The sequence below is a fragment of the Candoia aspera genome, chromosome 7 (assembly GCF_035149785.1).
Source record: "Candoia aspera isolate rCanAsp1 chromosome 7, rCanAsp1.hap2, whole genome shotgun sequence".
NCBI lineage: Eukaryota > Metazoa > Chordata > Lepidosauria > Squamata > Boidae > Candoia > Candoia aspera.
In genome coordinates, this window is record NC_086159.1 from 11,033,481 (window position 1) to 11,050,905 (window position 17,425).

Below are 17,425 nucleotides of genomic sequence, written 5' to 3' on the forward strand. Positions count from 1 at the left end.
GATACTTGAGTAACATCTTGTTTAATATATTTTGATACAGTAGGTTATTAAAGCTTTTTTAGAAAATCAGGTATCTTTTCTAACACATCTGATCTTTGTGGTGTCATGGATTTCAAGGTTGTGTGAATGACATTCAGGGGAGGATGAGATTTCAAAGCCAATGCCTCCAAGAACAAGCTGAGACAATGACAGGATTGTAGAAGCTACAAAGAACTGTCTTTTCTAAAGGATTTCAAGCATGGCCGACTGTGCCATAATCAGGTATCTGGCAACTCTCCAAAACCCGCCTTGCTCAAAATGTTGCAGATGGCTGAACCATCAACCAACAGAACCCTCATTCTGCCTTGAAACAACTCACTTCACAGAACCTTCCACAGCTTGGCAGTGGTAGAAGTCACTTAATAGTGAGAGGAAAAAATTCCTGTAGGCATCAGAGAAATCAGACCCAATCTCTCCCATTTTGGAAAATCATCATCTATGAGATGTGGTTCTAGACAGTAATCAAAACTTGGGATTCTTCAAAGTTCTGTGAATCAGGACAAATGTCCTAAAGGGGCGAAAAATCAAGAGATGGCAAAATATTTATATATCCACCTGTCTTATGAAAAATAAATCTTTAATTTTCTAAGGTTGCAGATGAGAAGGAGATAGTGAAAGGTTTACTCTCAGTCATTTGGCAAATAGTCATGTAACAATCTGGTTAAAAAGTTACATAAGACCAAGAGTATTTGGCTTGCAATGAAGAGCAGTTGAAGAACTTCTAAACACAGTTGTCCACTGTACCAAGGATATACAGGACACCAAGGGATCTGTTAGGAAAGTCTCTATTGCTGACATCTAGCACCTCCACCAGAAGATGGATTTCTATTCTAGACCAAAATCACAGAAGAGAATCAAAATGTGTTCACTAGGGTTACCTTACGTGGCCTGCAAAAATCTGCTGGACCACTACATAGCAGCAAAGAGATGCAGAAAGAAAGCTTTTTACTGCTATTTAGTGATCATCTTGATGTTTGAAGCCTAGATATGATAGCCCTAAGATTCACTTCCTGGCATGTGGACACAACTCCCCAGCTCAGGAACAAAGTGATAATACACAGACTACTCTACACAGAGCTACAGTAAACCTGGTCATCATTCAGGTGGTATTTCAGCCTGCTTTCTTGTGCCTGAAGAAGGCTGAAACATTCTTGCCCTTCACATTCATGACACCACGATTGTCCATTCGCTGTCTTCTCTTCCATACTGAAACACAAACAAAGGGCATTAGGAGAACCTGCATGGGGAACCATGGCATTTGAGGTTCAAGTCTTTATCCAACCAAGAAACTCACCAGGTACCTCTTCCTTGAAAAATATGGAGTTCTTGTAAGCCTCAACAGGTAGACCATTTTAGAGCCTCTGAAAGCTCTGAATATTGTTGTCTGTTAAAAGTGCTGATGAAGAGGATGAGACAGTGATGTACAGAAGATGTACATTCCCAAAGCCCCAGAGCTGCATTTGGCTGCCCAGAGTTTTGGATGCTCCCCCCAAGAGACTTCTAAAAGTTGTTACCACATGGGCATGTTGCATGTAACTGAAGAGTGAGAGTATTAAATACTTCCCTGGGGGACAGTTATGTTAACTATATTTAATTTGAAGCAAATGTAAATTAAACAAAAGGAAAATATTTTTGTTCTGTCACTCCTACTAATTATTGAGGGTGAGCCCAGCATGTTGCCCATGGTTGTCCCTTGGTATGGAAAAAACTGTGTAGCCCTGGGCCTCCTAGTCCTCTCCAAGCTATTTCCATCATTGTTCTTTGCTTCACTCCACCATCTACTTTGTTTGCCAAGCAACAGGTTTGAGTTTCCCCCTTACTCAGCATTCCATTTAAATCAGGTCGAGTCCTAAGCATTTTCAGAGGGGAAATATAAGCCAAGGTAAGCATTCTGGAGGGAATCTGGGACAACCCTCAATGGATCAGAAGACCTTAGAAAATTTGCATGGGAATCTAAAAGATCGATATCAATCAGAGCATGGAGAATTACCAAGTTGGGAAATGGGCTTCCTATTATGCCTATCTTGGATGTTACAGGTTTCCAGATGCAAATGATGTAGGGCAATCTTCCCAGCATGGCACCCTCCACTGTGTTGAAACTGTAGTTCCCATCATTCTTAATCAGCTTAGCTAAAAGGATGCCACAGGGCTTGGAATTTTGGCAAATGTGGTTCCAACACATCAAGAAGTGACCAGGCAGGAGAAAGCTGATATATACTATTGTGAGAGAAGAGATTTCTGCCAGAACATATTACAACATGGGCATTTGTGGGGTGGGATGAAATCACAACATGGGTAACAATGTCATCACACAAATGCAGTGACTTATGAACTTGCAACAAATGCTGGGATGCAAGTATGTCATGACATTATTTGCATGATGGCATAATTTCAGTTTGCTGCAGATACCACTGTATTCCAACACAGTATGGGCCATTGGAATATAATAAGAGCCAAAAACCTGTGGAAATCATTGCCACAAATAAGGTGTAACCAGTAACGTGGCTGGTTACAAAAGGGGATTGGATAAATTCATGGAAGCAAGGCTATCAGTCTTGAAGACTTCATATTACACCTGGGTTGGAGACAACATCCCTCCAAAAATAATATGCAGGTGAATAACGGTGGGAGAGGGACAGGTCTCCATCTCCTGCTTGGGAGCATCCCAGATGCCTCTGGTTGCCTACTGTGACAATTGAAATGCTGGGCTAAGATGGGCCTTGGCTTGACCTAGTGGAGCAAATAAACGCTACCTCGTAGACATTCTATTCCCCTGGTGGCCAACCAGATGTCTATGGATATGAGTGCAGTAACAATTTTCCAGTCTTGTTCTTCAGCATGCAGAATTCAGAGGTATAGTCCTTCTGTTGTTAGAGGTAATATACTTCCCTCATGATTAGTAGCCATTGATAGCATTGTTTTCCATGTTATAGCCTTTCATTCACAAAAAGCATGATTGAATTAACTTCACCAAGTATAGGGTATACTGCGTTTCTGTCAGGATGCTAGGAAATAATTGAGCTATTCAACATTCATACATTTCTCATAGAAAACATGTGAGATCCTTACTTGGATATCACTTAGCTGGTTCCAGAAACGGGTTGCTATTTGAGGTCCATTCTCCATGGTTGGAATGAGCAAATTCTAGAAGAAAAGAAAAGTTAAATCAAAATATAAAGGTGTCTAGAAAATTGGATGTCCTGAGGAATTACAAAAGGTTCAGAAACAGAAAAATCAATGAAAGCCCAACAGTGGGAAAAAAAAATTCACCCGTTTGGGATACAGCTAATTCATTGCAAAACGAATTCTGTAGAAGCGAAGCAAAGCAGACAAGAGATCATTATTTAATTGTCACACGAACATAAAATTCATTCCCAAGAATAAAATCAAACTGCTGTAGACATTTTATTAGACTGACACAAATTACATCACGGCATCTGCAGGGAGGGTAAGGGGAGAAATGATGCCAGGCATGACACCGTGGAGCATCCTCTCCCTGAGACTGCCCATGATTTCAGCAAGATATCTAGGTCAGCAACAAGGTGGATGGACCCAATTACAGCTGCAATGGGTGCATCATTGGAACACCTGAAGGACCAGGTTAGAGAAAGACTGTCATGGAGAAGATCTACCCATGTGGTTGCTGAGAGTCAGCAACAACTTGATGGCACATAATCAGTAATCAGCTAAATATCAAACAGCCTTTCTGTCATGAGCACTGATGGTGAGCAGGAGGGGGCCCCTATCCAGTGGGGAAAACGCATGCGTAGTACTGAGGAATTAAGCAGCCATTCAAAGAGAGACAGATCAGACCTGCCTTGACTTTGGGGTTTATCTGTCTGGGTTTTCCCACACTTCTTCAGTTTGTTAGGATTTTCGGTCTTATGTAGCAGCAATAAACACTAGAGACCTACTCCTCGTCTCAGCGTGGTTCCTGACTGTTAGGACACTTTCATTGCTATGATTGAAAAGATCAGTCTACATGATCTGAGGACACTGACTCTTTGCCCTGAGTCCTGCTGTACTGCAACTCTTATAGAAATTTTAGAAACTCTCTACTCAAGTCATTCCTTGAGCCCCTTGATAAATAAAACATCAATATCTTTTATTAGACAAAGACCCTAAAATAATACACTCTGTGGTTAAATCTAAATTATTAGCATGCAAAATTAGTAATTAGAATAATTAATGATTACTTGAGCTGTGGACTAGTTAGGGCAGTTAAATTTTACTGCCGCACCACAATTTCTCTCATTTTTTTATTATTGATGCTATTATTATACTGTTATTTCATATTTTGTTCTGGACTGTGACTAAATAAAATTTCATTTGGTGTCAGATCAGATAAAGGTCATAACCCTTCACTTGTAGCATTATTTATTATCTCCAGTTATTTAGCCTTTTGGTTGCTATTCTTATGTTTTATCACAAGCTTTTATTTTATTACCAGGTAAACTTTAATATCTTTTATTCTTCTTAACCCAACACACAGGTATTTTATATATTAACTAATATTGTACTATATTACATCACAGAAAAGTCTTAATATTAATATCATTTCTATCCTATAGTTCTTATACAGAGCATCAGTGATGCTTATCTTATAGTTTTACATTATCTTCTGCTCACCAATGATTGTAATAAAATTTCGTTATTGTTACTGGCCTTGGTTTCAAACTTAAGGGCCACATTCACATGTAACATGTGCATTGGCTGGTAGTAACAAATCTGGATCTCCAGAACACTGGCTCTTACCTCACCCAGGTACAGTACTGTTGAAACAGGACATACAACGCAAGCTGTCCCAGCCCCAAACATCTCCTTCACTTTTTTTTCCTTCAACGCAGTTGTGAGATCACTCATAGTAATGTATCGCTCTGATACTTTAAATTCTCCCTGGAAAAAAAAAAGATAGGCAAACAGCTCTAGGAACCATATTTGTCCATAGCTAAGACTCTTTTGTTGTTTAAAATGCAAAGAGTTTATGTCTATAAAAGGTAAACTTTCTTTTAAGTAAGGTCAGTTCTTGAAGACTCCAAGGAGACATCCATGTAGCTTTCAATACAGCAGTTTTCAGTACAAAAGAGGAGTTTTCAACATAGCAGTGATTTGTCACTGCCTTCTTCTGAGAGGTTTCTTCAACTTCCCAATTTAGCCCAGGCATTCCTTGGTGGTCCCCATCTGAGTACTAACCAGGTTCAACCCTGCTCAGCTTTTTGAAATATACCCATACAGATGCTGCCACCTAGCTGGGCTAAAAGGAAAGCCAATTTCAAGTTGAACTTTACTTCTAGTGACTACATAGACTAATCAGTATTGCTTTCTGGGCAAACTATAAACTGGTTTCTGCCTGTTAGGGCATACAAGTGGGGAAAAACAGGCATAATGTTTGAATCTCATGTCTGATCAACTATCATCTATCAATCATGGCTTTTTTAGTACCTCTAATAACACTGGCTTATCAAAGAGCTGTGTCTTTGTCTGCTATCCTTTGAATTCAGGTAATAATCTGAGTAAAACGTGACAACATCTTTATAAGCAATCCTTTGCACGATCAAACAGGCAGGGCAGGACTTGGTTATGTCAATATAGTTGCTATAAGATCACCCAGTAAGGGTCAGTTAAGATAGAACTGTGATTTTGTCATATTGCAGCACATGATTAACTTGCAAATATTACCAGAAGACCAGATGGTGGCCACTAACTTGGGTTATTTTAAAAGGAGAATGGACAAATTCAGGATCACAGGTTCATCAAGAGCTATTAGTTTTGAAGACTCAACGTTACTTCCAGGTGCGGGGCCACATGCCTTCAAATATCAGTTGCAAGGAAATCATGTCAGAAGAGGGACAAGTACAGCTGAGGAATCTGATTGGCCATTAGGAGAACCAATGCTACCAAGGATGGGCCTTTTCTGACCCAGCAGAACTATTTGTCTATTTTTTCCTTTGCAATTACTGAGTCAACTATTAATATATGAGTCTACATTCTCATCCAAATGCTGAATTTGGGGACACCTTCTCAACCAAAGCAAGAAGTTGCAAGCTAGTCTGGCAGCTGAATAGAAATTCCATTGCAAGCTGACTCAGGGTTTGGAAAAAGTAGGATAGCCAAATAGCGCTGCTATTGGAAAATCCCAACCTAGGTAGCACATAGAAAGATCAAAACTATCGGAGCAGATACCTACCCACTTGCGTGCCAGATCCAAAATGCTTTGCCTTGTCACACCAGGAAGAATGATGCCATCTAGAGGTGGGGTTGCCAGCTCATCTTCTGTCAATACAAAGCAGGACACTTCAGTATAAAGGATTGCACAACCATATGAAAATAATAGTTACAGCGCTATAAGAAGTGGTTCTTGAAAAAATATCCTAAGACATTGCTCTGCTATGGATGGATGTCACCTAATGGGTTTCAGTATTTACTGTTCTGAAGAATTTTCCCTCTTATTCCTTGGAGGGGAGATGAATGAGGGAAAATAAACTCTTATCTTTTAGAAGACACTATATCCAGATTTGTACAAAATGCTAGACTAGGTTAAAATAGGGTTGGGTAGTTTGTGGTTCAATATGTTTTAAGAACCCAGCCATTATCTTAGCATGTTATGTGAAGGCCTTTATATTGCATCATCCTATGGCTTATTTGGGGAGGCATACCCTCATATGTTTTGCTGACCAATACCTACAGGGTCAACCATTCATGGGTGAAAGTCAGTTGAGATAACAACTAGATGGTCTTCAAGGGCAGCCCCATGTCGAGTGCATTGCAGTAGTTAAATTGTGATTTGACCAGGACATGAATGACCATCTGAAGGGTCTCCCAGTTGAAGAAAGCATACAACTGGCACACAAGATGAACCTGTGCAAAGGCCCACTTGGCCACAGTTGCCACCTGCTCTTCAGACAGTTCAGAAGGATCCTCACATTGTTAATTGTTTACTTATTTATTTAAGCATTTCTATGGCCACCCAACTTGGACAGTTGTGGCTCTGGGCAGCGTACAACTGATAACCAAGAAAAACAGTATACAGGCATACCTCGTTTTATTGCCCTTCATTTTACTGCGCTTTGCAGATATTGCATTTTTTTTCAAATGGAAAGTTTGCGGCAACCTGCATTGAGCAAGTCTGTCAGTGCCATTTTTCCAACAGCAAAAGGCTCAGATGATGATTAGCATTTTTTAGCAATGAAGTATTTTCCAATTAAGGTATATACATTGATTTTTTAGACAAAATGCTATTGCACACTTAATAAACTACAGTATAGCATAAACATAACTTTTATATGCACTGGGAAACCAAAAGGTTCATGTGACTCGCTTTAGTGCAATATTCGCTTTATTATAGTGGTCTGGAAGAAACATTAACAATCTCAGATATGCAGATGATACCACTTTGATGGCTGAAAGTGAAGAGGAACTGAGGAGCCTTATGATGAAGGTGAAAGAAGAAAGTGCAAAAGCTGGTTTGCAGCTAAACCTCAAAAAAACCAAGATTATGGCAACCAGCTTGATTGATAACTGGCACATAGAGGGAGAAAATGTAGAAGCAGTGAAAGACTTTGTATTCCTAGGCGCAAAGATTACTGCAGATGCTGACTGCAGTCAGGAAATCAGAAGACGCTTAATCCTTGGAAGAAGCGCAATGACAAATCTCGATAAAATAGTTAAGAGCAGAGACATCACACTGACAACAAAGGCCCGCATAGTTAAAGCAATGGTGTTCCCTGTAGTAACATATGGCTGCGAGAGCTGGACCATAAGGAAGGCTGAGCGAAGGAAGATAGATGCTTTTGAACTGTGGTGTTGGAGGAAAATTCTGAGAGTGCCTTGGACTGCAAGAAGATCCAACCAGTCCATCCTCCAGGAAATAAAGCCAGACTGCTCACTTGAGGGAATGATATTAAAGGCAAAACTGAAATACTTTGGCCACATAATGAGAAGACAGGACACCCTGGAGAAGATGCTGATGCTAGGGAGAGTGGAAGGCAAAAGGAAGAGGGGCCGACCAAGGGCAAGATGGATGGATGATATTCTAGAGGGGACGGACTCGTCCCTGGGGGAGCTGGGGGTGTTGACGACCGACAGGAAGCTCTGGCGTGGGCTGGTCCATGAAGTCACGAAGAGTCGGAAGCGACTAAACGAATAAACAACAACAACAACATAGTGGTCTGGAACTGAACGCGCAATATCTCCGAGGTATGCCTGTAATTAAAAACAACGAAAAGGTTAAAGGGGATTGGAATGGGGGGAGAAGGCTCAGAGGGCACAAAAAAGGAAGCATGCAGTAGAAAGAGATTGTCACATTTCCTTATCTGCATGTAAATGTAAATGAACAAAACAGAAATAAGTGTGCTTCAACAGAAAATGGCCGGGGCAGGTGGCAGGATCTAGGTGACTTGGCTGATCTCCAAAAGCTAAACAGGGTCAAAATGGTTTACTATTTGGATGTGTAATGGTATGTGAGAAAGGCCTTAAGAGACAGGGCAAAGAGATGCTGCCTAGGGAATGGTCAGATAAGAGAGGGCTTAGCCCGCAGCTGCGTAATGGGTGGAGAAAGAGGCTCAGAAGGGACCTTCCCTTGCTTCTCTGGCTGTAAAGGAGATGGTGGGAGATCTGTACTTTCAGACTTGCCAGATTCGGTTAATGTAGCCTTACAGTAAAGTACAATTAGCTCATCTGGTCATGTTGCCTGTCTGGTCTACCTGGGAAGGCTGACAGGATGGGACATCATCAAGAAATACTTCTGTTATAGGCTAGATTGGGAAATTGCTTCTAATATCTATCCTGATTCTACTTCCCACTAAAGGTAGACCTCAGGTAACAATGGTAATTGGGACTGGAATTTCCATTGCTAAGTGACGTGGTTCTGAAGCGCGACATCACGTGACCACGTCGCTTAGCGACAACAATCCTGGCAGTCCCTTTGCCATTGTTCGCAGGTCGTTAATTCTGTTCCGTTTGGCCCACGGTTCAAGCCTTCTAGATCTTTTTGAATCTTCTCTTTCCCTTCTAAAGTGTTAGCCAGTCCTCCTAGTTCTGCATGATCTGCAAATTTCATAATCCCTGTTTCATCCAGGTTATTAGGAAAAACGATGAACAGCACAGAGTCTAGGACAAAATTCACTCCCTATTCTGATGTAGAGTCATTTAGGAGTATTCCCTGAATGTAGTTATTCAGCCAATCATGATTCTACATTTCATAATTATATGACATTCATTAAATACAGTTAAAATTATTTAATAATTTCCCCCCTGCTATAATTAATTTGTTAGCAACGGAGACTTTTTGAGGAGCACGTGGACCTGAGATGCCAGGCTCCCCATCTCCAAGACCACCAATATCTTTGCCTCGCATATGGGTGCTGCTGTTCTGCCTGCCTTAGCAATGGCAACCCATCCTGAACATCTTCGCAAGGTGGAACTGGGGGGGGGGGGAAGGGGGGGAGCCCAAGAACAGGCCATTTCTTTCCAATACAGCAGATAAGGCTGAGAGGCAAGAAGCTTCAGCAGCAGTTGAATACAGCCAAACCCCGTACCTCCATCTTCATTTCGCCAATAGAGGAAAAGATTCATCGTCCCGACTTCTGTAATTTGATGATCGTCACCATAAAGCCAGAGAACCTGCTGGCACCCCAATTCCATGGCTTCACGTTGGGCGTAAATCGAAGAACCATAATTCCTTTGGGACACAGAAAGGGCCAGTTATCTGCCTGAGAAAATTAGCTACAAGTGAATTGCTTTCTAATGTGTAACAGAGCCTTCCTAACCCAGTGCTCCCAGATACAGGCAGACTGTAACTCCAATAGTAGCTGGGAATCTTGTGAATTGTAGTCCTAACATACTGGGAAGGCACAGAGTTAGGAACGGCTGATATAATTAATTAATACCATTCTCCCACCTATAATAAAGAGGATTTTTTATATACCCAAGTACTAAACTAGATCCAACCCAGACCAGCTATGTCCTGCATATACTGTGCTCCTTCAAAAGTGATGAAATTGTGCACAGTGAGTCTTCATGTACTTTACCAGTGATCTGTGGGCCATCCTCCTCACCATCTTCAAAATGGGAGCTAGAATTTGTTTCATAAACGAGCCCCAACCGATTCCCCGTATCGGATTTATTAGCCTGGACCATCTATGAAATGGGCCCTCTGTGCTAAGAAGGACCATCCTGGCTAGAATTAAAAGCTCATTTGTTTCTGTCTGAAAAGACCAAGTATACTGTCAAAGCCAGTTTTTCTTATTGGTCCAATAAGATGTTGAGAGACATCTGGCAGGCTATGCCTCCAGGGCACTCAAGCACATTCTCCACATGGCATATTCCCCTAGCTCAGTGGTTCTCAAGCTTGGCAACTTTAAGATGTGTGGACTTCAACTCCCAGAATTCCCCAGCCAGCCATGTCCACACATCTTAAAGTTGCCAAGCTTGAGAAACACTGCCCTAGATAGTCACAGATGATTTGATCTGAGCCAAGGAAGAGGGAGTCCTTGAACCTAGTTTGTCCTCCCAACTTGAATCTGATGATACCACAGAGAGACACTGCAGGGGTGCCGTTAGCTTTCAGAGAACTAAGTAGCCAAGCCATTATACCACTGCATTATTAGAGGTCCAATCCCATGAGGAAGATGTGCAAGAGAGTAGTCAAAACTAGGTGTCAGTTTTGTTCCCAAAGTTTGTGAGTGATCAGCAGTTGGATTTTCTTCAGAACTTAGGCTTCAAGGTACACAATTGTAATAGGTTTGGGTTATGGACACCACATACAGTACAGAGTAGCACACTGAGCTTTATGGGACTGCTCATATTTAGGGCCATGGAGATCTTATTTGACCTTCCACTGTTGATACTTTTATGTGCGAATAGGTGGCCCAGATAGGGATACCTACAAAACTAAGACAGATTGGAATGGGGAAGGCTATGAAATAAGCAGAACACCCCAAATCATTCATGAACCTGGCTTGCTCAGCAAGTGAGGACCTCATGGGGCAAAAGCCATCTGCCATCCTATTTCTGTGAGGGACATCAGCCATATCCAGTGTCGGTGCACCAGTTCTCTAAAATGTCTCTGGAGACATCTCAACTTAGAAGGATCAGATAATAGCTGATATGAAAGTTATCTCCTTAGATCTCCTGAAAAGTCACTGCAACATTACATTCACACTACATACTAAACTTGGTTAACAAACTCATTTGCTGGATGCACACAATATACTGAACTAAAATCTAACCAAACCAACCAAGCATTGTACATTGGGCAAGGGTCTTTACCTGATCTGGTAAACCTTGTTGGATGAATCCAACCACACAGTAGAGCTTACCCAGATCATGGATGACAAATCAGTGGCCTGCAAGCCACATGTGCCTCATGTCCAGCCCTCTGCAAGAAACTGTTATGCTGCCAATTTCCCCCATGTGATAGTCTGCCAATCAGCTGTTTGTTGAGTTGCTAGTCACCAGGATAGTAATACTTCCCAGAAGTCAGCCCTAGCACTATGTCCCAGTGTACCAGTATCAATAAGTGAGAAAGGATGGCTCAGTCTTCACTCTCCCAGTGGTAGAAGGGACCTTGGTAGTCAACAGAATATTCAGGAGAGGGGGGATACTCCTTTTCCCCACCCAGGGCGGGACTGTAGATGTGTAGATGAAAATTTACACAAGTGTATGCATGCATACGTGTAGTCTATAACCACATATCTTCAGATCCTAAAAGGTTGTACATCATTGGGTTAAATAGATGAATGAACTGACTTTTTATAGCATCTTCCTATATTACTCTGAAGCTACATCCAAGCTGACACACAAGAACTGCTTTTTGACCTTACCAATGGCAAGGTACTTTTCTAGACACGTCCAGGTGCATTGTGAATGGATCTTGTTTGCAGTACAGCCAGCATCTCTTAAGTTGAAACCTGCCAGTCAATCCAAATGCAAACTTCTCCATTTGTTGTTGCTAAGCCAGTCCATCAACTTCCTTCCTTTCTACCCTATATATTATATGGACGTTATTACTCAAAGGGGGCATCACCTGTGTGACCTTATGTGATTTCAGAAGCTAAATAGGGTCCATTGGATGGGAGGCCATCAGGCAAGACCACACTATAAACCAGACAGGAAAGCCAGAAAAACATCCTAGAAGGCTGTTCATGCTGGATAACTCATTGGGAGTTGGCTGGCATATAAATGTTAATAACAATAACAATAATACTGCATGGATTATTGCTTATATTAATTATGCAACCCAGACACGGTCCACTAGGTTGAGCTACCTGCTGCTGAGATCATTCACATTGTGTTTAATCAACTGAATTGCACCTGAACTATTGAGATCTTGAACTGAGTCCTTCCTATGGCCCCACCCACTACTTTGTCTTAGCCCATCTACCTGGGAGCATATCTTCAGCACTTCCTGTCAAGGCCCACTCAGTTTGAAAAGGGTTATGCACTCTCAATTCATATCCTAATGTTTATGGCTGCAACAAGATTCACTTACCCCCCCAATTTGCAGTCTCCCGTCCCGCCTTTCCAGGCTCGGACATATTTTGGATCTGCCCACAAGGAGATGGGGCTGAAGGTCCCGCTTGAGAAGTAGGGCCCCACAGGGCTCAGTATCACATAGAGAATGGCCCTTGATGGTTTCTTGACTCCAAGAGAAGGCTACACAGAGGAAAGGAAGCAAATTCATTTCACTTATCAGTTCTCATCCTGTTAATTAATATTCAATGAAGCTGAAATAGAATAAAATATAAAGACAAATTTCCTAACATTTCCAGTCATCAACAGAACCAATGGCTTAAGGAAGCAAAAAAACATCCTTTGCTGGATGTATCAAAGTAGAGGCTGAAAACCAAAGTGTTAAGCATGCTTAAGAGTCCTTCAATGAGCAAGGAGTTGGATTCAGTGGTCCAAACACCTCCTTCCAACTTCATGGGTCTATAAATCTGTGATTTTGCAACCACAGGCACCGAGTTATGAGACGCCAGTACCAGCAGATACAGGTAGTTCTCACTTAACGACTGCCCTGTTTAGCAACCATTTGAAGCTACAACACTGAAAAAGTAACTTTATGACTAGTCCTCACATTTAAAACCTTCACAGCATCCCCATGGTCACGTGATTGGGATTTGGGCACTTTGCAACCAACAGGCATTTATGACCGTTGCAGCATCCTGCAGTCATGTGATTGCCATTTGCATTCTTCACTGCTGCCTTCTGACAAGTAAGGTCAATGGAGAAGCCAGCAGTGAAATTGCAAGTTGTGGTCACGTGATGTCTTGCTTAATTACCACGAGTAATTCGCTTAACAACTGTGGTGGTGGTAAAGTCTGTTGCGGTCACATAATGTCCCACTTAACAACTGCATTGCTTAGTGACAGAGTTGAGGGTCCCAGCTGTGGTCGTTAAGTGAGGATTACCTGTACAACAGTTGCTTTAGAACATTTTTCTTTTGAGGATCTCAAAATGACATGTATAGACTTTGTTCACCAAACGCAGTGCTTATGTTCAGATAATAGGCTACGACAAATAGAGAAGTCTTCTTATGATTTAATGTAATGCCCAGTTCACACACCTGCTAAATCAAGGGCTGGGGTTATCCACAGAATGCTGAACAACAAATGATTCAATCCCATTTTAGCCCCTTCAAGTGTAATGCAAAAACCTAGGCATAAAATGCTGATTGGGCTGGTGAGCCGCTGCAAAGGGTTGTGTGTCTTAAGGTGTAATGAAATAGCTGTTTCACTGGAAGGACAGCGAGCAAAAGTTTGGCCCTCACTGCCCATTTGTCCCAGTCCACTGACAAAGTGACTGCCTCATTAGGCCTAACAGTAGAACCTGCATGTTTAAGAGAAAAGAAGGCTAAAATTTCAATGTGTGTAATGAACTGGCAAAAGATTGCCACTAGATGGAACTATTGTCAACTGTAAAAGTAGTAGATCCTTGGTTTCTTCACTCTTGAAAATGCCCTACTGATGTACAAACAGGAAAAGCAAGGCAACCAGTATTTCTTTAAATTTTCTTCTCCTGTCCTTTAGGAAACAGCAGATAGATTCTCATGGAACAGGGTCTCCTAAATCCAAAGAAGGTATCATTGCCACAAGGACCTCAAAGTTCTACCCCCAGTAGAAGAGAAAAATGTTAATTCAGCTTAAAATATTCTTCATATTCAACAGCTCCCAGAAAGCAATGATGCAATGGCAAAACTTCACAGAAGAGGCCAGGTAAGACTAATATGAGATTGGATAAGGGACAAAACATGCATAATACTGCACTTATATACTTGTATCAGATATTGGGACATGAGTACCTAAAGGTGGGATGTCATGATATCACATCATTATTTTTGGGTCATTGTGGCTTGCCATTGATGTTGCTGGGAAGGAATGAAGGAAAGAAGGAACAAAAAGGTATTTTCTCCCCACCTCTGTCCCAATTAAAGTAGGGCGGATATACAAGCTAGCAGAGGTCGAATACGGTACCCACTCCTTTTCAACTTCCACTAATTTCTGGATACAAAGCAGAAGTTCTTCTTTGTCAAATCCCTGGAAGTGGAAAGAGAAGAAGGCAACACTTAGAAATAATCTTTAGGTGTAGCACCCCAGCGAGAACATTGAATTAGGATGTTCATTCAAACGCAGGGATGTTCCTGGGCAGTGTTTCTCAACCTTGACAATTTTAAGCTGTGTGGACATGGCTGGCTGGGCAATTCTGGGAGGTGAAGTCCACACCATTTAAACTTGTCAAGGTTGAGAAACACTGTTCCAGGGTGTCCAGCATACCACTATTAGTGTGCAACAAGCTACAGTGCCAAAGGGCCTTATGACTGTAACCATCCAAGAAATGAGTTGGTTTAACTGATTTCATTACAGTTATGAAACAGGTTTCAAAATAATAAGCCCAGAGGGATGTGTTGAGGAGCATTTTTCATTCTGGCAGAGGAAGGAAACAAGGGATGGAAACAGGCACTAACTGAAGCTCTTTGCAGGTGTTTTAAATATTCTTACCCCAACACAATGCGATGTGCAAAAAGAAAGATAAAAAAAAATATCTCCATTTCCCTTCTTGTATGTGGTTAAATTCCAAAGAGAATCTATGCTATCCATGAAGGTTCTCTGCGCAATGGGGAATCCAGATGTTTCAGGGTTCTGCATTTTGCATGAAACTCCTTGGATACAAGAGATTTCTCACTTCGGGCCTGGACATGAGACCTTTTCCTTCCAAATATCCTCCCATACACTAATATGAGACTGGTATCATTCCACTCTGGATGATCCAGGTCTTATGACTCTATTAAATATATTCAAAAGAGAATTCTGGAAAAATTATCCGAAGTGGAGGGTAGTATTCTTGATATTGCTTAGCTACAAGATGGCCAAGGGCTGTGTGGGAAAATCCTTTGGTTATGCAGTCCTCCAGCTTTCTGCAGCCTCCAAGAGAAGACATGAGAAGGGAATTTGTTATCCTGGAAAAATTTGGAGAAATTCTCCATCTGATTTCTCCACCCATAAATTTCATAGAAAATTTCCCAAAAGGTCTTTGCAACCAGTTCTAATATTCAGCCTGAGGAAAAAAGTATGCTTTCTGCACATGGTAATCTCTACCTGGAATTGTATTCTCCAAAGGTCCTTGAGAAAGCAATGCAGAGGGGTTATATGAAAAAATGAATATTTATTTATGCAGACCCTTTAGATCCACTCCATTCCTGATCATCTAACTGTATTTGGACAGTCAACTCAGATGTATGGAGGGTGTCCCAGCAATACAGGCAGTCCTCGACTTATGACCATAATTGGGACAAGAACTTTGGTTGCTAAGCGATGTGGTTAAGTGAGGCATCACATGACCATGCTCAATTTTACAACCTTTTTAGCCATGGTCACTAAGCAAATCACTGCAGTTGTTAAGTGAATCACACGGCCATTAAGCATGGTCGTTAAGCAAATCTGGCTTCCCCCATTGATTTTGCTTGTCAGAAGCCAGCTGGGAAGATCGCAAATGGAGATCATGTGCCCCAGGATGCTGAAACTATCATAAATATGTGCCAGTTGCCAAGCACCTGAATTTTGATCACATGACCGGAGGGAAGTGGCAACAGTTGTAAATATGAGGACTGGTCATAAGTCACTTTTTTCAGTGCCATCATAACTTTGAACGGTCACTAAACAATTGGTTGTAAGTCAAGGACTACCTGTACAATACTGTATAAATCCTATAAAGGCCACATCAGTAGTGTATTGTGACTTTTTATGTTCCGAATGTGCTTTGCATGCTAAAGAGCCCCTTGTAATTCAAGATTTTGCATTGTATTTAAACTACAGGATGTTTTGATATTAATACAATCACACAGATTCAATCTTCATGGGATCTCCTCAGCAAGAATGCTTTAGACATGGAACCAATGCGTTGTAAGCTCTGGTTACATCCTAACCACCTCTGAAAAGTTTCACTTCATTGGAATGAAAAAAAAAATACGTATTTTTTCCCCATCTAGTTCTCTTTCAATTTGATAAAGGAGAACTGACTTTTGACCAACCTTTCCAAAAGCAAATGAAGACAACTTCAATTACATTTTCACGGATGAAGTAGGGACTTACTTAAGAATGAAGTGGCCAAGGAGTAAGTGTACATGTCCTCTCTTTTCCCGCACAATCATCTTTCCAGCAGTCTGTTGTCTTCACAGCTTCCTGTGCTTCAGGTTAATTCCTAATGGCAGATGCCACTAAAGACTTCCTCCAACAGTGGTCCTTTTTTTTTTTTAAATAAAACCTATTGGAGGTAAGTGTGGATAGCTAAGCAGGCATCAGAGTGATGGAAAGAGATGGCATGGAAAACAGCAACATCAGCAGTAGCACTTTTAACAATCAAATCAGCACAAAAAAACATTATCAAGAGAAATTGGAAAGAAATTCTCAAGCACCTTGAGAATAAGGTAGAAATAGATATGCCTGGTTACAAGGAAACATCATCAATTTCATCCTGTTCCAACCTACTCTAGCCAAAGGAGAGTGAGAACGTTAACAGATGTTTGCAATACGCACTGGCAAAGTTGCTCGCACAGCTGACCGTAACATCCTGTCCATGTTGAGCCTTGGCCGGAACAAGCGTATTTTGCCATCCACACCTCGATACGCCTTCATGCCTTCAAACAGCTAAAGGAATCAGAAGAGAGCAATTGGGAATAACACCCACACCCCAAGGCATGCACCCATAATTTAAATAAGCAAGCTATTAAAATAAATGTGCATTCTTTCAAAACACTATAAAAATAAATATATCCATTTAAAAGGAGATGGTCAATAGTTTTATTCATTCCAAATGACAGCTAGCAGGTGGAAAACTCCTACATACTCCATATGCACTAAATACATTTGGAAGAGGTAATTTGGACTGC

General features: G+C 41.3%; 1 protein-coding gene across 1 annotated transcript in view; it reads right to left on the reverse strand.

Annotated features, from left to right (window-relative positions):
* Window positions 1-637: 637 nt before the first annotated feature.
* BCAT1 (branched chain amino acid transaminase 1) overlaps window positions 638-17,425 on the reverse strand; it is a 53,843-nt gene continuing 37,055 nt past the window's right edge. Inside the window, exons 4-11 of the mRNA XM_063308481.1 lie at window positions 17,073-17,183; window positions 14,457-14,576; window positions 12,530-12,693; window positions 9,576-9,718; window positions 6,227-6,312; window positions 4,795-4,935; window positions 3,109-3,183; window positions 638-1,245 (exon numbers count right to left, since the gene is read on the reverse strand). Of these exons, the coding sequence (XP_063164551.1) occupies window positions 1,204-1,245; window positions 3,109-3,183; window positions 4,795-4,935; window positions 6,227-6,312; window positions 9,576-9,718; window positions 12,530-12,693; window positions 14,457-14,576; window positions 17,073-17,183 (882 nt within the window). The 3' untranslated portion in view covers window positions 638-1,203. The remainder of the gene's footprint in view (window positions 1,246-3,108; window positions 3,184-4,794; window positions 4,936-6,226; window positions 6,313-9,575; window positions 9,719-12,529; window positions 12,694-14,456; window positions 14,577-17,072; window positions 17,184-17,425) is intronic.